General features: G+C 45.4%; 3 protein-coding genes across 3 annotated transcripts in view; 2 read left to right on the plus strand and 1 right to left on the minus strand.

Moving 5' to 3' along the window:
* The window catches only part of LOC126559811 (transmembrane protein 47), a 59,703-nt gene that overhangs the window by 15,810 nt on the left and 19,622 nt on the right, over positions 1-24,271 (plus strand). The window lies entirely within an intron of this gene.
* LOC126561406 (uncharacterized) lies at positions 5,539-12,893 on the minus strand. The gene is made up of 8 exons (XM_050217571.1): positions 11,286-12,893; positions 8,982-11,102; positions 7,343-8,830; positions 6,985-7,106; positions 6,865-6,870; positions 5,925-6,791; positions 5,707-5,847; positions 5,539-5,636 (listed from the first exon to the last, which is right to left on the minus strand). The coding sequence occupies exons 1-8, from the start codon at positions 12,802-12,804 to the stop codon at positions 5,565-5,567; spliced, it is 6,336 nt and encodes a 2,111-aa protein (XP_050073528.1). The 5' UTR covers positions 12,805-12,893; the 3' UTR covers positions 5,539-5,564.
* On the plus strand, positions 16,521-23,576 carry LOC126567712 (uncharacterized). Its single transcript, XM_050223965.1, has 11 exons — positions 16,521-17,121; positions 18,437-18,673; positions 19,015-19,179; positions 19,261-19,738; positions 19,959-20,127; positions 20,199-20,342; positions 20,424-20,460; positions 21,733-21,872; positions 22,337-23,215; positions 23,293-23,433; positions 23,505-23,576. The coding sequence occupies exons 1-11, from the start codon at positions 16,521-16,523 to the stop codon at positions 23,574-23,576; spliced, it is 3,063 nt and encodes a 1,020-aa protein (XP_050079922.1).

Raw genomic sequence — 24,271 nt, forward strand, 5'->3', positions numbered from 1 at the left:
GCTGTTGGTGGCCATTGCTTCCACAACTTCCCGAGAACCGACCCGTCCCGTAACCGCAGGATCCAAACGCTTCCCTTCTACACGGTCGGTATCGCAACAGTAGTAGCGAGATGCATCCAAAATATCCTTGCGTTGGACCAGAGAGCCCTTGACGACTTTCGCGGCGACCTGGGCACTGAGGAACACGGACGCACTCACGCAAATGCTTCGTTCCCAATGGAATGCCTATGTTGTGGGAGAGATCCGGATGCTACTGCTGCTGCTTGCTGGACACAGCAATTTTCGCGACACTGTTCCTCACCGTACTACGCGCACACACAGGACGAAGGGGCAGGGATAGTGGCGTAAGGAAAAAAAAAGAAACGTTACTGCCTGAACTAACGTCTAACGCCTGTCGTGCCTCAAAAGAGTTAGTCTGTGTACAGTTTCTTTCTTTTTTTTTTATTGTTGCTAAAGTACTTCGAAAACGGGGGATCCTTTCCGCTTCCGATACTTAAAGTTTTGCTGGAAAAACGGCGCCTGAGCGAAGATGTGGATGTCCTCTATGCATTCATCTTTAATTTTTGCTCACACGCGCTCGCGCGCGCTCTCGCTCTCGCAGTTTTCCATCTCGTCCTTCGTCTATTGGCCTCTCGTGCTTCTGTGTCTCGCTCTTGCCGGTTTATGCCCGCTCTCGTTCCTTCTCGCTTCGAAGGATATGCTTCACGCAGCTCTCCGCTTTTGCTGAGGATTTTCCGAAGTCTGCGCGCTGGTTGCACGCTCGCAGGATTTTCCGTAGGTGTACGTACGATTAGGGATTGGTTTTCCCTTACTGACACGCATACAGCGAAAAATGGAGATATATCGAAAGAGAGAGAGAGAGAGAGAGAGTGTGTGTGTGGAGAGTGTGAGCATCCACACAGTTGTGTTTGTTGTCCTTGCAAAGACGTGCGACGATCTAAGGATTGGCATGCCATCCATCAAAACGCGCACCCTCTTTGCATGCTTCCATAGAAGGGAATTGCCGAGCAAAAAAAAAACTCCATCCAATATCGGACGGATTTTCTAGCACGCACACCCACACAAGTATCGGGGCAGGGATATTTCGTTAACATTTTTGGCAGGAATTTTCCGACATCGCACTCACACTAGTTGACAGCGTGAAGTCGATTCAATAATATTTTTAAGCAGCGCTTTTCATCGCGCAGCACTGTGTATATCGGGAAAGAGGATTCATCCTGTTACAGTTCCTGCAGGACGTACAGTCTGCTTCCGATACATGTATCTGTTGCGGTGTGGCGTGCGAACATAGCATGCGCATGTATTAGATTCGGAGAGAAATGGTAAAGTCATTTTTAAAAAATAAACCACCAGACAAACATATTAAGTTTGTATGTTTAGTTGAGTTTCTCTCAGTTAAAATTGATTGATGGAAGATTTAGATGCATCTCACATGCTTTAAAATGAACGTTGAGGAAAGCGCGTCACGCTGGAAACCTTGTCGTCTGTGAGAATTCATGTAATAAAGTGATTTTGTAGTGGAAGTCGAAATCTACCACATCCTTTGAATAGCTTCGTCGTCCCAAAAAGTCCATCTGCGATAAAAAGCTTTATTGTCCTTGTCGTTCATGAAACGCCAACCACTAAAAGACCTTGCCATCGAAGAAATCTTATTTACGAAAGGACCGTGTCTTCTCAGAACCACTATCACAGAGTTGCCCTAGAGAGATCTGAAATCTTATCTATGAAGAAACGCGTAATTTAATTTATTTACGAAAAAATCTTGTCATTTAAAGAGTCTCACCTACCAAAAGACTATGTCATCAGAGGAGTATCGTCCACCAAGAGCTCTCGTCAGTCAAATGTCTTCATCCAGCAAAAAACTTGTCGTTAAATAGTCCTTTATCAAAGAGAAGATCTGGTCGTCTAAGGAACCTCACCTATCTAGTGCTTGTCATTTTTGAGATCTTTTCTACGAGAAGACCTTGTCATCTGAAAGTCTCATCTACCAAGAAACCCTGTCGTTAAAGCTGCCTAATCCACCCAAGAGACCTCTACTTTCTAGGATCCACATCTCCCAAGAGACCTTATCATCCAAGTAGTCTCTTCTACCTAGAGAACATGTTATCTTAGAAATCTGCAATATGTGTATGAAATCTCAACAATCAAGAGACTGTATCACCAAAGCGCTTCATCCACCAAAAGACCTCGTTATTCAAGGGTTCTCATCTACCAAAAACAAAAAAAAAAGCTTGGAGTCAAATAAATTTAATCTGCAACGATACCTTGTCATCTAAGGAATCTCATCCGCCAAGAGACTTTCTGGGGTGTCCGACCTTATCAGCGATCGAATCTCATCTTTCAACTCATCATTCATTAAGACCTCATCATCCAAGCGGCTTTATTTAGTAAGAGACCTTGCGGTGTAGTAGCTCTTAAGCGTTTCAAAATTTATTGTCATAGTCAAATTTAGTTAAAACACCTACACATACACTACATCCGTGGATTTATTTATATATGTATATTTATTTCCAGCCCATGCTAATATACAGTATTTTTATTTAATGATAAATACGCATCGGTTTTGTGTTTTTTGCGGTTTTTTTTCTTCTTTTAGTAGCTATCAAACGCCGTATTTATACGTTACACAAGATGACAGTTAAGTTATTACATTGTTTAATTGATTTGATTAGCTGTTTACTTTGTTTGTCTCTTACCTTTTTTTTCTTTGCTGCTGCATGCTTGTTTTTCGTTCTATCGCGTTTTGTTTTATGTTATGTGTCGCCTCCTTTTCTTCTTACTTTTCAATTTCTTTGATGACGATTGTTTTTTTCTTCTTAATTTTGTCCTTCAATGTTTTGCTCTTGTTGCTTTCCTTCGCGGCGCACGTGTAGCTTGGTTTTATGTTTGTGTATGTGGTTTCATTTTTGTTCTTTACATTTATCTAATATTTACTCATGGATTTTTTTGTTGCTCATTTCCTCTTCTGTCAGGCATCACATTACCACATTGTGTTGCTTAGTTTTTTTTTGTTTGTTTTGGTTTCTTTACAAATTGCAGCAGTAAATATTCAGATAATTATGTTTAAATCATTATGCTCATAAATAGCCGACCGAATCTCGTTTGATTGCTTACAAATGTCATATACTCGTGGCGGTCCTGTTTCTTCTGATTCCAGATTTACCCTTTTGCCAACTCTCAGAAGCAACTTTTGTTGTTGTTTTGTTAGGCGACTTGAAAGCTTTCGAGGAAAATACCTTCCTAACCTCGGCAGCTCGTCCGTAGTAGTAGCTTGCGTTAGCATACTTTCATTGTAATCAGTAGAAAACATGCGTAAATTTTTGTTTGGTGGTATATTAGCAAGAAGACACACAAAAAAATCGAAGCTATATTTAAAATGGGCAAAAAACCTGTCAATCTAAATAAAAAATCAAATACTGTTGATGTGCGCCATACGAAAGCGTGATCGTGGCCAATACTTTATACCTAGCCAAATGGGACTTCCTCACGAATAGCCCCGGGTGTACCTTCTACAACGTCCACTAGGGATGCGCGAATGCAACAAAAAAATGGTGAACCGACAACGGACAGTAAAACGGTGCAGATATAGTAGTGCCTCTGGATAGTATCGGAATTGCTAAACAAGCAGCTTTCAAAAAATCGCAACACTTCCACCAGCTCCTATTGCCCTTTACTACCCGTGTTCGGGGTTTCTCCCTTGCTGAGCATTGAAAGTTTTCTTGTTTTAGTTTTGTTTTCTGCGTTTTAGGACGGTTGCATTTTTGTTGCATTCTTTGCACTCCTTCCTGCCACTCACTTTAGCTTAATATATCTTCTTTCCAGTGCGAAAAGAAAAGCTTTTATAGCAGCCTATCTGCACAAACTACAGACTCTAGACCCTTACAAGTTATACACTTTACTGCAACATCGTCAACATTACATACCTAACCGTTTCCCGCTGCGCAACAAACTAATCGCATTACAAACACTCACTCACTCACACACACACACACACACACACACACACACACACACACACACATGCGCGCACTCTCCTTCTTCCTTAATCTTTACACACTTTATTATGGACAGCAGATATTTGGTATAATTATAGCGCAGCGCAGCTTGAGTATGCTTGTTAAGTGCCCACTGATCAAGCGACATGGGATGAAGCAGCGACTGAGCATGAGAAAATGTGTACGATTTGATATCTTAAATGTTTTTTTGTGTGTATGTGTCTGTGTGAGTTCATTTTCCTTAGTTTTTTTGCTGCTTTTTATTTGTTGTTTCTTTAAATTGTAGCCTTCACTTTCCGACTCTTTTTCTTAGTGTCCCTTCATCACAACAACAAAATATTAAAATTTAGAATTAATTAAAGAAAAAAACAATCAACTTTACCTTCTGGGATCAAAATTCTGACCTTTTTTTTCATTTCAGTTCCTCAAACATTCAGCGCGAAAGCTTTTATATTTTTTTCTTTGTTTACGTGTTTTGTTTATCTTAAGTAGATGTATGCAATTAGGACTTTACTAGCTTTGCTTTGCTTGCGCTTTTCCTTTCGCCTTTCCTTTTTTTTTGCGTGCAACTTTGTCGATTTACAACGTTTTGCTTTTCCCATTGTTTGCTTTCTTCCCGTACGCTTGATTTTGTTTATTAAATGATTTCAAAAAATATATATATATCAGTTTCTGAGATTTGCTTTCTCTCTCTCTCTCTCTCTTTTTCATCTTGCTTTTTTTTTGTTTTGCTCTTTACTACACACTGGTTTTTCATTTCTTTGCCTGCCGTACCCTTCTCTTTTCATTAAAGGTAGTTACAATAAATGGTATCTTTGGTTTGTCCGTTACCGTTGCTCTTTTACGGGTTTTATCTTTTAGTGTTTGCTGCTGTTTTTTTTTTTTGCTCCTTCTTTGCGTTTAGTGAAATCGTTTCGAAATGTAATGCTGCGCAGAACAAGTTTTTTTTTCTTGTTTTTCATATATATTGTGCTTCTTTTTTTCTCCATTTTCTGACTCAGTACATTGACTTGCGCAAACTTTTCCTTTCAGTTACGAAACCACCGGCAAAATGCAAAAGCTGTATTATAATACCTTTTCTTTAATGTAAAACCCAATCGATTTACACGTAGTCGGGGCTGCTTAATGTTAGTTCTGGCTGCTATATGTGCATTGAGGCCCTGGCATAACATATACTCTCTTTTTAATTTCGTATTTTTCTTCCCCTTTACGCATCCATAGCGATTTTTTATGAACCCGCGTATTGATGTATTCCTTCTGTGTTTGTGTCTGTTGCTGTTATGTGTACGTGTATATTATATTCATATTGATAACGATAATAATGTCAGTTTGCAAGGCCAAGGTATGAATCAATTCCAAAAGATTGCTATAAATGTACACATATGAAATCGTACCTGTATATGCATACTATACAAAGGAAAATAATGAATAAAAAAAAGTACGTTGAGTTTAATGTATGCGTATGTGAGTGCGTGAATGTGTGTGTGTGTGTTTTTTTAAGCATATCTAGGTCAGAAGAGCATAGGGGTCGATGGCCCTAGCTTGTAGAAAAGAAAACGACGGTGTACTTTATATGTAGATAGGATTTTCCTGTCCTGTAAGCAGCCGGAACATTGATGTCGGCATCGTTTTCATCAGTATCTGCAAAATTGAGATGCAAACCATACTAAGTTTAATACTATTACTACACGCAAACACTCCGTTCGCTTACCTCGCCAACGGAAGTTGCTAGCAGATTTACAATTTTTTCGTGCGGCACTGCTACGACACTTTGGTTATTGATTTCGATGATACGATGACCGACACGCACGCCTCCCCGTTCGGCAATACCTCCACGAAGCAGACTGCAGATCTACGAAAACCAGCATTAATCAGTACTCGCCATTTAACGTCGGTACTGCGATAAATGTAAAACACAACATTACTTACCACACCGTTCTGGACGCTAAACCCTAGCTGATACTTCGTATTTGGTCGCTTGATCTTCACCTCCACCACTGGCGCACACGGGACGACCGTAAACTTGACCACGGTTTGATTCTTCGTGTTCTTGATGTAACCCTGGCAGGTGGACAGCGGCAACCCAACCAAACTCAGCCCATTGATGGCAATTATCTGATCACCAATGTTTAGCTGCCCGCACCGGGCAGCCGCACCGGAAGACGCCAGATTCGCAATCACGACCGTCGGTAGCATCGAACCCCATCCGGACTCGACTATTACTACGCCCAATATTTCACCCTTCGCCTTCGGTACCACCACCTCCTTCTGCAGTTCCTTCTTGGCGAAGATTTCTAGCTCGTCACCGAATATCTCCTGACTGTTGAGTACCTCCTGATAGTCCATCTCCTTCATAAAGCTGTGGTCCTCAATTCCGTTCGCCTTCAGGAACTCCATGTACGCGACCTGAAATGCTTGCCCGATGCTCTGCGCAATGAACTGGGCCTCCTCGCTCTCGAACACGTGGCAAATCATCTTCGGCGTCCGGTTCCCTTTCGGCCCGGTGGCGACCTTCTGTGACGGTGTGCTGCCACTGCCGGTCACGTGGCTGACGGTGTGTGTTCCGGAACCACCATTACCCGCTCCACCGGACGAGTCGGTCGAGTCGATGTCCTGCGGTACGAAACGCCGCCTTGCCATCAGCACGACCAGATCGCCAATGTCGGCAATGTAAGAGATCGTGCGCAGTGCGTGATCCATCATGATCTCCTTCAAATCCGTATTTAGTACCATTATCTTTTCGGTGGATATGAAGAGATCAACTTCCGTGCTCGGTTGAACCTCACCGTCGGGAGACTTTAGATGGAGGAACAAAAAAGAAGCTGTCACATATGTTTAGGCAGCGGGATGCTGTGTTAATATAACTTACCAGAGCCTAGACAAGGCGTAGTACAGGTAGAGGTGGGCGGAAAAAAGGGAGATAAAAGTCAGTGTCAGTCAAATTGATGCTCACAAACACTGCAGAGTGCAGAATGCAGAGTAGTCATACCTTTATTCTAGAAACGGCTTCCTCTGCCTGGAGCATTCGTGTCGATTTCGTGGGCTGTCCTTCGCAGACTAGCTGCGTGGAGCCTAAGTAACGGGCCCGGAATAGAACACCTTCAATAAGCACTGTAATGCTGGAAGGAAAGCAATATACGCAACATTTTAATATACTTGTTAGGATCTGTGCAGCATATGACCTAAAGCCGTATGTACCAGAATTCTCATACTTACAGAAAACAAATCCGTAACAGTGTAAGCGTGATATTTGCAGACAGAAAAATTATCATGGTTTAGTTTGCGTCCTATTGAGCTAACTTGTTAGAATTGAAGACTACTATTGAAGACCCTTGATGTCTACTTACCTTCCTTATTTTTCGACTTCCTTTTGGTGTCATTGTTGAGCAGTGACTTCGATTTCGTCGATCCGCTCGGGCTGCCCGAATCGTTCGACTTATCCAACAGGTTGCCCTCGCTAAGCGAATGCTGCGGGCTGGGGTTCGGCGATGTTAGTTGCGTTTGTGGTTCATTTGGACCGTTAAAGTTAATCAAGTTGCCACTAGTTTTCGCACTTTTGTGGCACGTGGTGGAGGCCGTACCAGCACCACCACCACCATTCACAGCACTTCCGGCAGCAACCGACGTTGGCAGAGTGGTTGCCGACGCACCAAGGTCCGGCAGTGGTATAGTAGCATTCCCACCCGCCATACCAGTGCTTGTAACGCCTGTAGCGGATGACGGCTGGAAACTATTTGAAGCGCCGGTACCGTTCGGTTGAATGACCCGCGTCGCAACCGATCCACCTAAACGGTCACCCAGTTGACTTTGGTTGGTTGGTTTGCCACTAGCTACCGAGCCCACCGCAGTACCCATCGTGCCGACCGTGGTGTTTGCCGACTGGGATGCATTTTGCTGCTTCGGCGATACCTTACCGAGAGTAAGTAATCGTGCAGCGCCCGTTTTGCGATCGTTGCTCCAGAGTTTGCTGTTGCTTTCGTCGTAAAAACCTTGATCATCTAACCTTTGGTGTCCCAGCAGACGGTCAGTTTCAAGATCCGTATCCGGATCTTCATCTTCGTCCACAAGTGTCAGCGTTTTAGATGGTGCACCCTGTACGATCAGTACATCCGTTTCCTCGGCAAATTCACCCGACCCTGCCGTAGCGCCCGCCTTGGCACAGGCTTGCAGTGCGGTGTGCAGTGAGGATGGAGATGACGACAGCTTACAGGAAGTTCCCGACACTGACTGCAGTCCGTTTGAAAGAATGTTAGGTCCACCACTACCGCCGCCCGACGTCTGGAGTATGGTTCCTCCGTTTGAAATCGGTTTGCTGCTAAAGTCCTCGTTGGCTCGTGTGCGTGGTATCCAGATTGGTGAGAGGCTAGGACCGGTACCGACACCACCGCTAACACTGCCACCAGTAGCTCCACCAGCGCTGGCGGTACCACCAACGACCGTACCGCCGAGTGTTTCCGGGAATTCGCTAGTGCAGGTGTTGTTTTTGTCGAACGGTTTCCTAGATTGGTTGCCACTAGCTAAGTTCAAGTTTTTGGTTTTCTGCAAGCAAAGTCTAATGTCCTTCAATGTTGACTGTACGTCGGCGGTAGATGTTTGTGAGTGGTTGAACTGCTGCTGTGATTGTTGTGGTTGTCCTTGTTGTTGCGATTGTTGCTGCTGCTGCTGCTGCTGCTGCTGCTGCTGTTGAAGCTGTTGCAGATGTTGAAGCTGTTGTTGCTTTTGCGGTACGGGTTGTTGTTGCTGTTGCTGCTGCAACATGGACAAGTTATCACAATCAATCGAAGACTTCCTGTGCGGTGCTGGCGCTGGAGGTGGTGGAGTCGATTGTATAGTATCTGAGGATATTAGAGAAAGAGAGGGAGGGAAATAGAGAGAAAGAGAGAGAGAGAGAGAGAGAGAGAGAGAAAATAAGTAAAATCCCAAAACATCACTTCCAGACTTTCTAGAGACTAGAGACACTACCAATCAGTGCGTCAATATACTTACTTATAGTATAAAGAGATTCCAGCTCTGGATCGCGATTTTTAAATATGCTCGCATTATGTAGCATACTAGAGTTTAGCTTAAGATTCCCCATCCGGAAGGTGTTGTTTACGAAGTAACCCTCTACATTAGTGCTTTGGTTCTGCTGTTGCTGCTGCTGCTGTTGTGACTGCTGCTGTACATGTGGGCCTTGTGCACCCTTCAATTCTTTGGATACGATCGGTGAAGATGATATCGACTGCTTGGCGGTAACTGAAGGTGACTGTGCACCTAGCAGGCCGTACGCATTGCCGCCGGATGATTGCATTAGACCACCGCCGCTACCAGTATTGCCATTGCCGGTCAGCTGTTTGACACTACCGGTCACCAGATCTGGCGGCAGCAGGCTCGTCATCGTGTTCGCGTTCAGATTGTTCTCCGAGTCGGACACGTGCCCACTGGACAGACCATCCTCCAGTACTGGCATGGCGGCATAGTAGCGCGTGTAGTTGTTCGCATTGTTCGCAAACAGACAGTTGAGCGTGTCGCCGGTACCGGTCGGTGCGCCGGACGTGGCACTAATCACCCCATTGTTCAGATCGTCGCACATCGTCGCACCGTTGCCGGAGATGAGCCCAAAGTCGCTACCGTACTGGGGCGAAATTTCGCTATCGTAATCCCCGCAGTTCGAATCGTAGTCAGTCGTGTCCGGCGAGTAGTTGAAGTTTTTGCTATATTTGCGGGTAAACGCTTTGCGCCCATCGCCACCGTCATCGTTCAGCGAGTAGTGCAGCGGATCCTTGTCGCTGCCATTCGAAATGATTGGATGTCCGTCGTAGTTCGCATCGTTGATCGCATCGTAACTGCTCGTACGGCTCGCACCATTGATGTATGTATTGAAGCGTAACTCGTTCACGTTGTTTGAATGCTGATTTGATGACTGATTTTGACTACCGGTATGTTGCTCAACCTGCTGCTGCTGTTGCTGGTCTGGGTAAGTCTTGAGCAGGCTGCTCTGTACGTACATTGCGTAGTCGCGTGCATCGCTTGCCGACTGGAGCGTCGATTTAAGCGACAATCGTACACCATCCTCGTCACGTCGATCGTACTCCGGATTGCAATATCTGTCCGTCCCGTCCACCACAGCCAATCCTCCTGTCCCGGTGTGACTCTTGAGATGCGTTTCGGACTTTTTCTTCCTCAGTCCACAGTAGTCGTTCATACGGGCTTTCTTCAGCTTGTAATTGTACTTCGCCAACCCGTTATCCTTCTCATCCTCCTCCTCCTCCTCTTCCTCGTCCTCCTCCTCATCCTCCACATCCGCCGTATCGTCGTCCTCTTCCTCCAGCGTGGGCCCATCACTAAGCACTGGTGACTTGGGCGAATGCGTACTGTTGTCCTGTTTACCCGACCCGTTCACATTCCCAATGTACGTCGTTTCGATCGTTTTCGAACGCTCCAGCTCGACCGGATAGTCGTAATGCACGTCCAGACTCTCCACGTCCTCGTCCGCACTATCATTGTAGTCGCTAAACTTTTCCACATCCTCCGTCGACGGACACTTGAAGAACTCTTCCAGCACCTTGCGCGTTTCGGAAAACTCGTACAAATAGTCGAACGTGGAAGAGTTGGCGATCGGTGGAAAGCTGGAAGTACCAATCGTCAACTCATCCTCCGACGTTTGCGTGTTCTGCAGTGGAACTTTCTCCAACGGTTTGCCACCGTGCTCGGGCGCGGCTGCCTGCCCAGGCTTAATGTCACACGGCAATAGGTCGTACACGTGATGGTCCTTGCCCTTTGGCTGGTCACCACTACCATAACATTGCATACTATCGTCCACGTTTTGCGAACGGCCATTTTTCGCATCTAGCAACAGCGTCTTGCTCAGGGTAGAGTTCACCTGATCCAGCAGCGAAGGAGAGCAGCTGACATTGCCGGTGGACGTTTGGCCGGCGGGCATGCTACTAGAGCTAGCGTTGTTGCTGGCTACCGCCGTCGTTGTCGCTAGGACACGCTGCGGAAATCCGGGACGAGGTAGCGTTAACAGTGACGGTGATGTGAGATTGATTTTCACACTAGACGCTAAGTAACAGTCGCTTTCGTCGCACAAATTTAACCCGAACCTTCGCGGCGAACCGTCGTATTCTGGTTGTAGTTAAAAGAACATAGCATAAATGACATAATATGGGAAGAAGGGCAAAAATTAGCTATATCCAACTGCAAATGCTAAGGACCAAATCACCAAACAAGCAAGTAAAACGTCGCAAACTACTACGCAAACTACTGACAGATATCCACAAGGAAGGAAAACGGGTATGATGTACTTACCGATAATGTTCGAACCAGCGTTGACTTTACTGTCCACCATATCTTCCCCATCGTTCAGCCCGATCGGTTTTACCGGATAGTGTCCTATCATTTGATCCGCAAAATCTACCGTACCTAGCAGCTGCTCGTTCTCGACGCTTGGGCTAGCGACGCTTAGTCCTACGTGGGGCACGTGCTCCAATTTCTGGCCCATGTGCGACGCCCCTTTTCGACCCATACCCAGCTCGTCCAGCATCGGGTCCGGTTTCGGTTGTGCCACTGAAAGTGTGTTGCCATGCTCCTTCGTATTGCTGCTCAGGACGACTATTTCTTCACCTCCATCGTTGCCGGCGGCACAGTGCAAGTCGGCCCCAAACCCGGCCAGCTTGTCCTTGCGCGTACTGGTGTACGTTTGCATCTCATGCTGATAGTTAAAGTACTTTAGCTTGTCCTCCATGTCACTTTCGTCCTCGAGCGGTGACTGTAGCACCATATTGTAGCAGTTGACCGGCTTGTAGGTGGAACCGGACACGACGCCCCGCTTTACGCCGGCACCCGTCCCGCCGCTGCCACCCTTCGGTTTGGGCACGCTGGGATAGTGTGACACGGAAAGGTGACAGTAGTTGCGCTCCATCCATCTGGCTGGGCCGGCGTGGTCCTTCTTGGTGCGGTCGCCAGTGTCGTCGTCATCGGACAGCAGCAAACCGGGTGCTGGGGCACCGACACCCCCACTGTTGGCTATTGTTGCGGTGCTGATAGTAGATTGATTTTCGGTTGGCGAACAGGTCAGCGACGGTGGTTGATTGCTGTAGTAGAAGCTGTACCCATCCGAGGACGAGCTGTTCTTGCTGGCGGACTGATTGGACGAATGTTTTATACTGCCGGCACTCTTGAGACCAATGGTTGCTCCACCAGCTGTAGCACCACTGGAACCTCCTCCTCCAGCCGGTTGGTTGCTGGTGTAATGGTTATTATTACCGACCGTGCCGTTGCCGCCCATATTGTTGTTCATGCCGCACGTATTCATCTGCAGTGCCTTCCCGACGGTCAATTCCTTCTCCGGGCCGTAATCAAATTCGCTCACCGTACCATGATTGCTGGTACTGCTGTTACTAACGCCGCCATTATTATTGCCGTACACGCTCATATCCATGTAGACCTTCGGGGCCGCCACACCGCTACCCTGTGCGGTAACTGTCGGCGGGCTCGTGCGCGTCACATACGTCGCTAGCGAGTGTGTGGAACCGAGCGACATGCCGCCGACGTCCAGCAGGCAATTATTGTTAGTGTTTTTGCTACCGTTCGCACAAGCACTGCTGCTGCTGCTGCTGCTGTTGCTGTTGTTCATGACATAGTGATACTCACTGCGTGGTTTGCATTTGGGGAATAGTAACGAGATTTTCTGCTCACTAAAACTCAACGCCGAGGACACATCGTTCGCGGGCGCGCCACCACTACCACCACCACCACTACTAGTCTCGTGTGTCAGCACACCTGCTGTATCGTTACAGGCGCTGCTGACGCTGCTGCTGAAAGGCATGGAGGAAATGCTATCATTTTGGTCGACTGAGGTGCTCTCTACTGGTGTCGAGGATGACTTTTTATCGAAAGCAACGGTCGAACTAACCATACTTAAGCCCGAAACACTAATCGAACGGAGGGGGAGGGGGAGGGCGCGGGGTATGGGGTTGCCAGATATTGCGGGTAGGTTTTGCTATTTTCGTTAGTTTCGCGAGTGGCTCTTCGCGATATCCGTTCACTTTTTGCAGCTTGGTCGCGCTTGTTTTGGGATACCAACCCGAAATTGGGGGCGCGTTAAGAGGATTTTCAAAGGGGGTCAGGCACAAACCAACCGGGTCGCGTATGTATTGTATTGTATGTATATGTATACGAGACCAACCAACTTCAAAAACCGAAAAATCATAACCGAACTTCACCACTGGGAAACTATGGAACTGGGCTGGATGGCGTGTGTTTCGTTTTTTTTTTTTAACTTTGCTCCCAAAGACACCGACCGTTAAGGTGGGAGCCGCACGATGCGAAGGAAGAGTGTGTGTAATTTGTTGGAAGTACTGAAATGTAACAATGTTAAAAACGCACTTTAATAACTAGACTTTCCACGGACACGCGGTGTTTCCCCTAGCACTAATGGTGGGGAGGGCTGGAGTGGCGTGAGGGACGGGGGACGGAAGGGTTGGGGTTTTTCTCCCGTGTGCCCTCGCAAAACGGGTGGACCTCCCTTAGGGGCTAAAGTGAGGTGACTGCTGCCGAGAACACAATAGCGCAATATGAGACAGTCCGCAAAACGGTTGCAATGTAATGTGAGCAGGCGGCGGTGAACGAAACCGAGCTGGGTGAGCAGCAGCCTCTACTAAAACACAAGGAGGGTAGCCGAGCAGAAAAATCGATAATTGATCCTCTTTTGCCACGTACAAACACATACACAAGCTCTGTGATGATTTGCTGACGGTATGGATGACTCACGGGGGAACAAAAAATATAAAAGAGGGTAAATTGAGTAGACAGAGGGTCCTGCCTTGTTTTGTGCTGATGAGCGCTCCTACTCTCTTCCTCTCTCTCTCTCTCTCTCTCTCTCTCTCTCTCTCTCTCTCTCTCTCTCTCTATCTCTCTCTCTTGCTCTCTCGTTTCTTTTCTTTTTGATTCCTTCTAGTTGTCCTCTCCTTGTGGTCATGTGTGCGTAAGTACGTCTGTGTGTACATGTCTCTGGTGTACGTGTGTGTACACAAACGCAAATACGATAGAGGTTATCCTTACTCCTCTAGTCTTACTAGGACTTCCATATAAAATGGGATTTAATGTTTTTTTTACCATTAACTTGCTGGCTTGTAACAGGCAGCTGTAATGGAATTGTAATGAAGAGTACGTATACATCAGCGAAGGGTTAGGATGAACTGGGTGTTGCAGTTTATAGTATAAGAGCTCTATAGACCTCTCTTGAGTTCCCTACTACGGTAGGGCCACTATCGGAAGAATCCGGAGCCCTTAAATTTGGCCCTCTTGTGTCAGTTTCAGGCCAGTTGTAACGTTTTCGTTGTAGGTTCGTCACAGCCATACGGTTCAACGAAGGACATTCATGCTTTTGAATAAAGAAACCACACAGACACACGCACGTTCACATACACACACACACATACACAAACTAAAGTGTCAGGTTCCGTACTATTAAAAAATCGTTTAGATAGTTTCTGTGTTTTGTGCTTGCAGGATCATTTGATGGTACGCAAATTTTACAAAACTTGTGCAAAGGCACATACACGCACGCACACAGATACGCTGGAGGATAGACGCACGCACACATGCACCGAGCACGGACGCGCATACGTATAAAGACGTACACACCAGTCGCCCTACGTAGTTTACTATATAGATGTATGTGCGGACCACTTTAACGTAGGATCTCTTGCTCATATTTTTGCCCCGTATGGAAAAAAATCATTTTTCCGTTTGGACGGAAAAATGAACCGACAACTACCAAAACATAAAACAGAAAAAAGGAGTCCCTAAAAGCGTGATTGTGATTTTGGATGGCACTGTTTACAGCAATTTTAGCACACAAAAGCTAGCGAACGGTGAAGAAAGATTGCGGTTGTATTAGAATGATGATGCGCGACGTGCAGTGAATGGCTTTTCTTGTTGTTGTTGCTTGCTTGCAATTGCATAACGAAAATATTATTCGCAAAAGCACACTGCTCGCGGAGCACAATTAAGTAAAAATGCGAACAAAACACAACACATTAAGAGCTAACAACAACAACAAAAAACGGAACAGATTTACAAGCGAATAGCGCACTTTCAACTGTTTCATTACAGTACCGAGTAGGACAGAGATAGCGAGAGACAGGGAAGAAAGAGGAAAAGAAAGAAGGCCAATCTTACATTTTAACCGAACATCGAACACACTTCGCTTTTTAACGACTTCCCTGCGACTGTTGCACTTCTTCACGGAGCAGTGGGAAATTGCGATTTCATTGATCCTGGTACGCGTACGATTTTCCTCTGTTTACCACACGCACACACACACACTGTGAATCGTTCACCACCATTCAACCCCACGCACACAGGACACGCGCATCGATTCCTTCGCTCATTCTCTCTTTCTCTCTGTCTCTCTCTCGCTATCTGTGTTCCTTGCCGGGAGAGATAACCCTTTTTTACTATTTGGCTTCTTTTTTTTTTTGGTGCTACGAACTCCAAACTATAGTTTACGATTTTCTGCACTTTCAAAAACGTCACTCTGTTCGGTTTCCATCGCATTGATATTTGTCCTGAAAAAAAAAATACAACATTCTTGATCCTTAATGTGCCGCAATGCTGATATAACCTTGGATAGATTGTTATTAATTATCTTTATGCAACTGAATTATATTCCACTCATGCAAAATTCTTTTAAAATTTTACTGTGCCGCACATTTAGTTTAATTATTTTCTTTAGCTCCTCGACGAAAGTTGAAAGAAGTTTTTCAAAAAACATCCGTTTTTCCATTTGAACTCGCATGTTTGACAGTTCAATTTAAATCCCTTGCACGGGGGGTGGGAAAAATCTCCATATACATATTTTCTTGCTCAAGCAAGAGCCTTTTGACAGCTGTTTACGATGTTTACTGTAGGGGATATGCTTGCTCAATACATATATTGCTCGTCCACATTCAGTGTGAAACAAACAAAAAAGAAAAGAAAAAAGCAAGTCCCACTTTCTGTTTTTCGTAAAGTGGAGCGGCCGTGTATACGCGTAATAGACTAAGTGAAGCAAATATAGTACAATTACAAGAATTGGACCCGGGAATACGCTGTTAGGGACGGTACTATCCGTTATACTAGTGGCCGGAAAGGGGAAATTGCTACGAATCGATTTTTCTCCACCGTGTGTCCGCGCTGCCAACTGCTGCAAACCTAAACGACCTAATTACTTTCCACTTGAAAACGTTGAAGTCGTTAGACTTTTCACCGATTTTCCAACCGCTAGACAGGACACCGAAGAAAAACCGAGTACAAAATGTTGTGCTACATTGTTTAATGCTTTGCTCGTTAAAGCATTATGCAATAATTTCGTCGTGTGTACGTTTCGCGGGCGTCCGCCGCTTTTTTACGGGCAGTTACAAATATTTTTTAATAATCCGCCTCCAACTAAAGCCATGCAGTAAACGGTGTGCAATAAAACAAACTAAGTAAGGGATTGCTCGTCCATCAACTGATTGCTTCCAAACCCGCGGACCGTTCGACCCGTCCGAAGCCACAATGTACTGCACCACGAACGATGGTAGCAAGCATTCACTGTCCGGTTCGATTGGCGGCGAGTCGAAAGGCCACCCGCTCGGTAGCCGGGAGTTACACACGCACGACCTGTACGGTGACAAGGACACGGAGCTACACTTTTGGGATGGGCGAGAATCGGGCACAACGCAAAACACAACCCCCGTCAGCACCGTGCTACATTCGCCCGAACCGGCAACGACGGACCACGAGCCGAAGATACGGTTCCAGCAGCGGCACCAGATACAGGTGGGCCGGAGCCCGGTCGGTAGCGGTGGGCACAATGGGAGCAGCGATTCAACTACCGCCTCCAGCCCGGTCCTGTTGCAACAGTGCCATCATTCGGCCGCCGTTGCAGCCAGCAACATCGTCATGATGCCGACAGCGGGTTCACACGTTTACTCCACGCAATCGATACTTTCGGACGGTGAGATTGTGGTGTTTGACGACATCGAACCAAACTGGCCATCGAGCGGTGGTGGAGGTGGTATGCACGGCTCAGAAATGTCCATCCTGATGGGCGGTGGAACCACTCCAAGCAAAGAATCGCACACAGACAACGCGAACAAAATACAGACCATTATCGGTAAGTGAAAAAGGGGTGAAAAGTACGGCGAAAAGTAAAGTAGTTATATTGTCGTTTATTTATTTTGTTGAATTCGATAATGTATCTGATAATAAGACTTAACAACGATAGCACTTAAAAACAAATTACAACTAGTAGCTTACATATTAATGAACAAAAAGAAACTAAAGACAATGGAAAGCTCAAATCTGGAAGAGAATAACAAGAGGAGAGGATCAGAACAACAAATGAGACACTAAGAGTCATGCAGAGAGGAGAAAATACGAGACTGGATGTAATTGATGGAGATGTTGAAATCGAAATGGTGATACAAGCGATCGAACCATCTGAAGCAGGAAAAAAGCGGATCATTATAACAGTGCAGAAAGTGATGCGTTTCAAAAAGACAATCACGAGAACGGAAGGGACGACAGACAAACAGAGGAAAGAAGATCCGGGTCATTTGAGGATCCCTGAAGCAATGCACCAATGAAACAGGCTTGAACCATGTGGCACTTCCAATTTTTAAAAATCTAAGCAAATGAAACGATTCCGTTTATAATACGACGGCCAAGACTCCGACCCATCAAAGCGTCTATAAACAGCTCGAGTAAAATATTTATGCCGATTCTCAATTCTATTGCAGCACTCCATTGTACCAGGACTCAAAATGGTGCAAGCATATTCTAGTTGTAGGCCGACAAGACTATAATAGAGCTTACCGCAGACACCAGAATGATCAAACCAAGCACTTTATTGACTTTTAGTAAGAGTTGGTCGACATGCGACTTAAAGTTTTACTCAGCAAATATTATTCCAAGCTCACGAATAGAGAAAACACGGGTATTAGACAAAGAGTCGATTAAAGCGAAAAGGTTGCGAGAGTGAGTAAATGAAATAATATAACATTTATCCGGACATAGACAGAGAAAATTCGACGAGCACTGATCAGACGAAAAAAAACCTTTAGATATTGCTGAAGCAGGAAAAAATCAGTAAAAGAAGAGATAGCGCGAAATATTTAGAGGTCATAGGATTTTACAGCTTTTTGGTCTCATACAAAATTGTACAACCATAAATCGAACGACCGAGCAGCGACAACGGCCATAGATAACTTTAAGATAACTAAGATAGCTAAGGATAAGCTTAGAAAGGTCACTCTCAATCATCGCAATGGTTAAGCTAATTATAAACAACTCAATAACATTTTTAGATGTATGTAAGAGAGCAGAACTTAAGCTATTATTATCACTTACAGGATCAGTGAATATATTCGAAAAGCATTCAGTTTAAAATTAAGCTAACCTGCTGCTTTAATTATTATCATCACCCGTAGGTGGTCTAACGATTGCCGAGTACGAGGGATCTCCGCGGCGGTTTGGCACAATCTATTCTAGCAACTATACCACCCCGGACGGTACGATACGTCCCGGGAGCAACAGTTTCCCACGGCCCGGGTTTCCAAAGCGCGTCGAAACCATGTCGTCCGACGACGGACAGCCACGACTGATCGAGCTGGGCAAGAGCAGCGAGGGAACGGCGAGCTTTTACAACAAGACCAACATGATGGCTGGTAGGTTATGCCCGGCACGGGCCTGTAGTAGTGCGTACTGAGCAAGAGTGAGTGAGTGGTTGAAATCTTTCTAATCAATGATTTAAATAATCTTCTCAAAAAGAGCTTTTAAAACTCTTTTCGGTTTTGAATCCACATCTCTAAGCAAACCCTCCTGCCCCCTCCCCTCATCGCTCAACTCTTAGTTTTGAGTTAGGGACCGCCTTTTGCCTTGTTATGCGACTCCCATAAAAATTCTTAAAAGAATCAAATTCCAGTTGGGAGTGAATAAGAGTGAACTAATTCCGAACATAACTAGCATGTACGTGGTGTTTGCTAAAGATTGCCTTTCCGCTTTACAGGCAACGAGCTGAATTTTCCAGTAGATACCAAATATTTCAACTGCAAACAGCAGGTAGCTTTAGATGAGGACCTTCACCCTGACTCTGGTGGCAGTGGCAGCAGCATGATAAAACAACACAGTTTTGTTCTTTCGCCCGAAACGGACTACCGACCAAGAAGCTTTGGTAAGCAATTCGAAGTTTGTGCTTTTTCTTCGTGAGATTTTTATCCTTTCATTTGTTTTCTGGGCTTTTTTCGTACGCTAGCAAGAGGAAAAAGTGCCGGAGTTAATGTTAAGAGCGATGTAAAGGAAATTCTCAACGAGCCATGCGTAGAGTATGAGGACATGTGCAATAGTATGCCGATACTGGAGGATGGCCTATCTAGTGGTCATGCATCCGACTCGGAAGGCAATACGGTCACGAACAGCTGTGACGGTAACGGGGGCGGTAGGGGGGAGGAGGTGTTCGGTTCGCTAGGGTTGCATATGATGCGAACGGAACAACACTACCACCACCATCAGCAGCACCATCACCACAGCAATCACGGCAGTTCATACGATGGGTCGGAAGTGCAAAATGGGCGCGACAGTCTAGCAAACGATATTCGGGAAGCGCTAAATGATATCAAGTCAACGTTACAAAACACGAAAACGCTACCGGTGGATGAGCGACGAGAAGCAGTGGACCAGGACGGGGAAACAATCGCTCCATACGGCGACGATTCACCGGTGTGGGTGCTCAGGTATTTACTTATTTACTTTACTATAGAACTAGTCAGATTTATGGCTTTACAAATTAAATTAATCCAAGAGGAAAGAGATAAGGCAAGGAAGGTACGAAGGAAGGGTATGAAACATTGATAAGAGGGTGTGAAATTTAAATAGCCAAGACTCTGTAGTATTTACAGCTCGTACTCGATCACTCATCGTACTTATCACATTTTTATGACCACATCCCAAAAGAACTATGGATAGCCTTGCTGGAGAGCAGGAAAACACTGCCAGTTCAAACCCGCCCGAACGGCACACAAACGCACCAGAGCTGGAGGATGAAACGGATACCGATTTGGAGACGGATCGACTGTTAGGTCACCAGCAGAACACGGGCGAGCAGAACTATTATGATCATAGTGTGAGTAAACGGGAAAGTGAAACCATTTTTGTACAATTCTTTTAAAGATACTTATACTTCTGTATCCACAGAGCTCCGCAGAGATTGGTGGTTTTGCGAAACCTAAATCTCCCAATTCTGCTGCCTCACTAGCGAAGCTTAAACACTACCAGACCGCTATTAGGACCGACAACGAGATATACGTTCCGAGCGACATTACGTTAGAAAATTTACCGGTGAGATAAAGTTAAACGCTACTGCTAAGCGCAGCAATTGTATCGGAAATGATCACTGAATGCTCTTTCATCATCGTGTAGGAAATTGAAAGCAAAGGAAGGCATAAAACAAGGGAAGGTAAGTTATTATTCGTTTTACCCTCCAATCGGTGTGCCTACTTTTAACGTTTTGTGCTGTGGCCATACTCTGCGGAAAATAGTAATAAATGGGAGGTATTGAACCTTCCTGATGTTGAGGGTCTTTGAAGAAGCCTTTAGTAACCCCCTGTCCCGGGCAACCAGCCAAAACATAATATTCCAGGTAACCGGGATACCCGGGGTAGCCAGTAAAATTTTCGTTTTTATTTATTTTTTTGATTATGACGGTCCAGTGCCGTATTGTCTACTCTTTGTTTTTCTATTGAATTAAATATTTTGCCTCAATTCGAAGTAATTTCCAAATTATGAATCTTTCAGTTAATTAATTTGCTCGCGTAAAACAAATAACAAGTCAACCAGTTTCTTAGAACTAGAGAAAAAAGCTATAAAAATCGTTTTAGCTGCCCGGTAGCTCGGTTGCCTGGAAAAAGGGTTAAAACTATACTGCTGTTCAAGATCACGAAGCAATCTAAGGCACTCCACGATTGATAATTGCGACTCTTGAACCAATAACACAGCGTGGTAGTCGAAATATTCACCGAGCGCATCACTTCAAAATGGTTCGTTTAAAAAATTCACCCTCGTTTCGATTGAACCAAACCACCTGTAAAATAAATGCCTTAACTTTCGAAGCAGGCTTAATTTTTTTCGGCTGTTTCCTGCCCTCAGCACGGATTTCGTTCGCCGAGATTCAATTCGACGCTCACTACGAAATGAGTTTTTCCAGGCGTGGATCTTCCTATGAACGGATTGGAGTCTCCGGCTCAACAAAGGCCTTTAGTTGAAATCCAAAACGAATTGCTTATTATAAATACTGCTGGTGGATCTGATGGACCCGATTGCTGTCTCAGGTATTGAGTGCTTGCAGCGATCGAATCTCGGTAAATCGAAATCCGTGCTGAGGACGGCTATTGAAGCAAACGATGTGCTAAAGAACAATAATCTGGCAGAGCATGAAGCCGAGCCGATTTATCCGTATTGTCTCCACTACACACATAGATTAATATAAATCTTAATCCTTTTCCTCTCATGCTTGCCTAACGCATGTCCCTCCCTATCGTAAGTGTTTTTACTCCATATACGTCTCTGAAGAAATTGGACAAAATCATGACAAATAGTCTTTGCAACTTAACATTGCCATGATTGTGTGTTCCTTTTTCAGATGCGGTGTTACGCTACCTGTTCGATGTATTGTTCCCCTCCAATACTCATGAGTAATTTCTTTTTTTTCTTCCCCTCCGTCACGAACCAGGACTGCTGGATCCTGCAGTGCTCATCGAAGGAGTTCTGTTCCGGGCGCGGTATCTAGGCTCCACACAGCTGGTGTGCGAAGGTCAACCAACTAAATCGACGCGGATGATGCAGGCGGAAGAAGCCGTTTCCCGGATCAAAGTGAGCATGATGCAATATGACCTAACTTGGCCCCCCCATTTTCCCATTCCAAAAGATTTGCTCCTTTTGTTTCTTCGCCTTCATCCGCCTCATTTTTCAACATTTTTCGTTTTTTGTGTTTGTTTGTTTGTTTGCTGTGCTGTTGCTGTGTATGTTGTTCTAACTCCTTGCCTTCCTTTTCCTTGCTTTGTGCTTTGTGCAGTTTTTATCCGTCCTACCCATCTCTGTCCTAACAATCTGTACCGGATACTCTCCCACATACTAACCGCCAACCGTATGTTATTATCTTTCCACTCCATTTTTTTCTGGGCTTTATCAAAATGGCGTGCTCTAATCCAAAAACAAAACCAAACAAAAAAAAAAATACACACACACAATTTTACCTACCTAAACCCGGCTAGGCTTTGGTAAGATATTGTCGTGCTGCAATAAACCATTGAACTGAGATTGTCCATTTGCCCCAGGCACCGGCAGGAGAGTCACAACCAAGCACGGAGGTGGATTTGTTTATTTCGACAGAGAAAATCATGGTACTGAACACGGATCTGAAGGAGATTATGATGGATCACGCACTGCGCACGATCTCCTACATTGCCGACATTGGACAGCTCGTAGTTCTGATGGCTCGACGGCGCTTCGTTGCTACCGGACCCGGCACAACGGTGCCGGAGACGGTGGATGATGCGAGCGGTAACAATGGGTCCGGCATCGATGCACCTCAGCAGGATACGGGTACCGGGCCACCCAATACGGAAAGCAATAGCCCGAAGAAGCGTACCGGCAACCGGACGCCGAAGATGATTTGCCACGTGTTCGAGAGCGAGGAGGCCCAGTTCATTGCGCAGAGCATCGGGCAAGCATTTCAGGTCGCGTACATGGAGTTCCTGAAGGCGAACGGAATTGAGGACCACAGCTTTATGAAGGAGCTCGACTATCAGGAGGTACTCAACAGTCAGGAGATATTCGGCGACGAGCTAGAAATCTTCGCCAAGAAGGAACTGCAGAAGGAGGTGGTGGTACCGAAGGCGAAGGGTGAAATATTGGGCGTAGTAATAGTCGAGTCCGGATGGGGTTCGATGCTACCGACGGTCGTGATTGCGAATCTGGCGTCTTCCGGTGCGGCTGCCCGGTGCGGGCAGCTAAACATTGGTGATCAGATAATCGCCATCAATGGGCTGAGTTTGGTTGGGTTGCCGCTGTCCACCTGCCAGGGTTACATCAAGAACACGAAGAATCAAACCGTGGTCAAGTTTACGGTCGTCCCGTGTGCGCCAGTGGTGGAGGTGAAGATCAAGCGACCAAATACGAAGTATCAGCTAGGGTTTAGCGTTCAGAACGGTGTGGTAAGTAATGTTGTGTTTAACATTTATCGCAGTACCGACGTTAAATGGCGAGTACTGATTAATGCTGGTTTTCGTAGATCTGCAGTCTGCTTCGCGGAGGTATTGCCGAACGGGGAGGCGTGCGTGTCGGTCATCGTATCATCGAAATCAATAACCAAAGTGTCGTAGCGGTGCCGCACGAAAAAATTGTAAACCTACTCGCCACATCGATCGGAGAGGTATGGCTTAAAATTCCTTTCGCTCCAACGTCCTCTTTCTCATCGCCCCCATCTTTCGTCGCTCATTTCAGATACTGATGAAAACGATGCCGACATCCATGTTCCGGCTGCTTACCGGGCAGGAAAATCCCATCTACATTTAAACGTGTACGATCAACGGTGGATGGGAATTTCGATCGTGAATATACGAGGGCAGAAAAAAAAAACACGAGTTTAGAATCAATTTTCGCTGTTACCCCACTAATTGCGCTGATGGCACCCCTATTCTTACTTAAAAATGGGAGCAAAACGAATAAAAGAAAAACAAACATTGTTAAATCTTCTTGTTCATTAAAATAAACAAAACAATTAAAACAAACAGACACACATATACACATATACGCCCAGAAAAAAAACAACATGAAAAAATACGAATTCTTTTGTTGGGGTGTTATCATTCAACTCAAACATGAGTGGAGAAAAAAAGGTACCGTGGAGCCGTCGAACACCAACAGCTTATAGCTTTTCCAAGCTTTTGGAGTCTTCTGGTTAGCAAGAGTTTCTGGGCTAGGTACGATTCCTGCATTCGTATATCGGCAGCATTAGATCAAGTTATCGAGGAACTGTACAAAAATATCCCAGAAGTGTTAGCATCCGAGAATCGCAAGACATTTTTCAGAGCAATGTATTGCATCTCGCAGAAGTTTGATCCGATCGCTGGAGTCTCATTATTGTCTTGGTTGTCTTCAAGTTCACGAACAGGTAATACGCTTGACTTTCCTCCAATAAAATCCTTAGCTAAGGGCCCTTTGTCCGCAAATAAGCATTCGGGACTGAATTTTATTAGGTCGGGATACAT

The sequence above is a fragment of the Anopheles maculipalpis genome, chromosome X (assembly GCF_943734695.1).
Source record: "Anopheles maculipalpis chromosome X, idAnoMacuDA_375_x, whole genome shotgun sequence".
Lineage (NCBI taxonomy): Eukaryota > Metazoa > Arthropoda > Insecta > Diptera > Culicidae > Anopheles > Anopheles maculipalpis.

Bases quoted from the DNA above. Each gene is read 5' to 3' on its own strand.
- LOC126561406 (XM_050217571.1), bottom strand. From the start codon at position 12,804: ATGCCTTTCAGCAGCAGCGTCAGCAGCGCCTGTAACGATACAGCAGGT. The intron at 11,103-11,285 runs GTAAGTACATCA...AACTACAACCAG, and splicing joins CGCTGGTTCGAACATTATCG to AATACGACGGTTCGCCGCGA. The intron at 5,848-5,924 runs GTAAGTAATGTT...TGGTTTTCGTAG, and splicing joins TTAGCGTCCAGAACGGTGTG to ATCTGCAGTCTGCTTCGTGG.
- LOC126567712 (XM_050223965.1), top strand. From the start codon at position 16,521: ATGTACTGCACCACGAACGATGGTAGCAAGCATTCACTGTCCGGTTCG. The intron at 20,128-20,198 runs GTGAGTAAACGG...CTGTATCCACAG, and splicing joins AGAACTATTATGATCATAGT to AGCTCCGCAGAGATTGGTGG. The intron at 20,461-21,732 runs GTAAGTTATTAT...GTCACGAACCAG, and splicing joins AAGGCATAAAACAAGGGAAG to GACTGCTGGATCCTGCAGTG.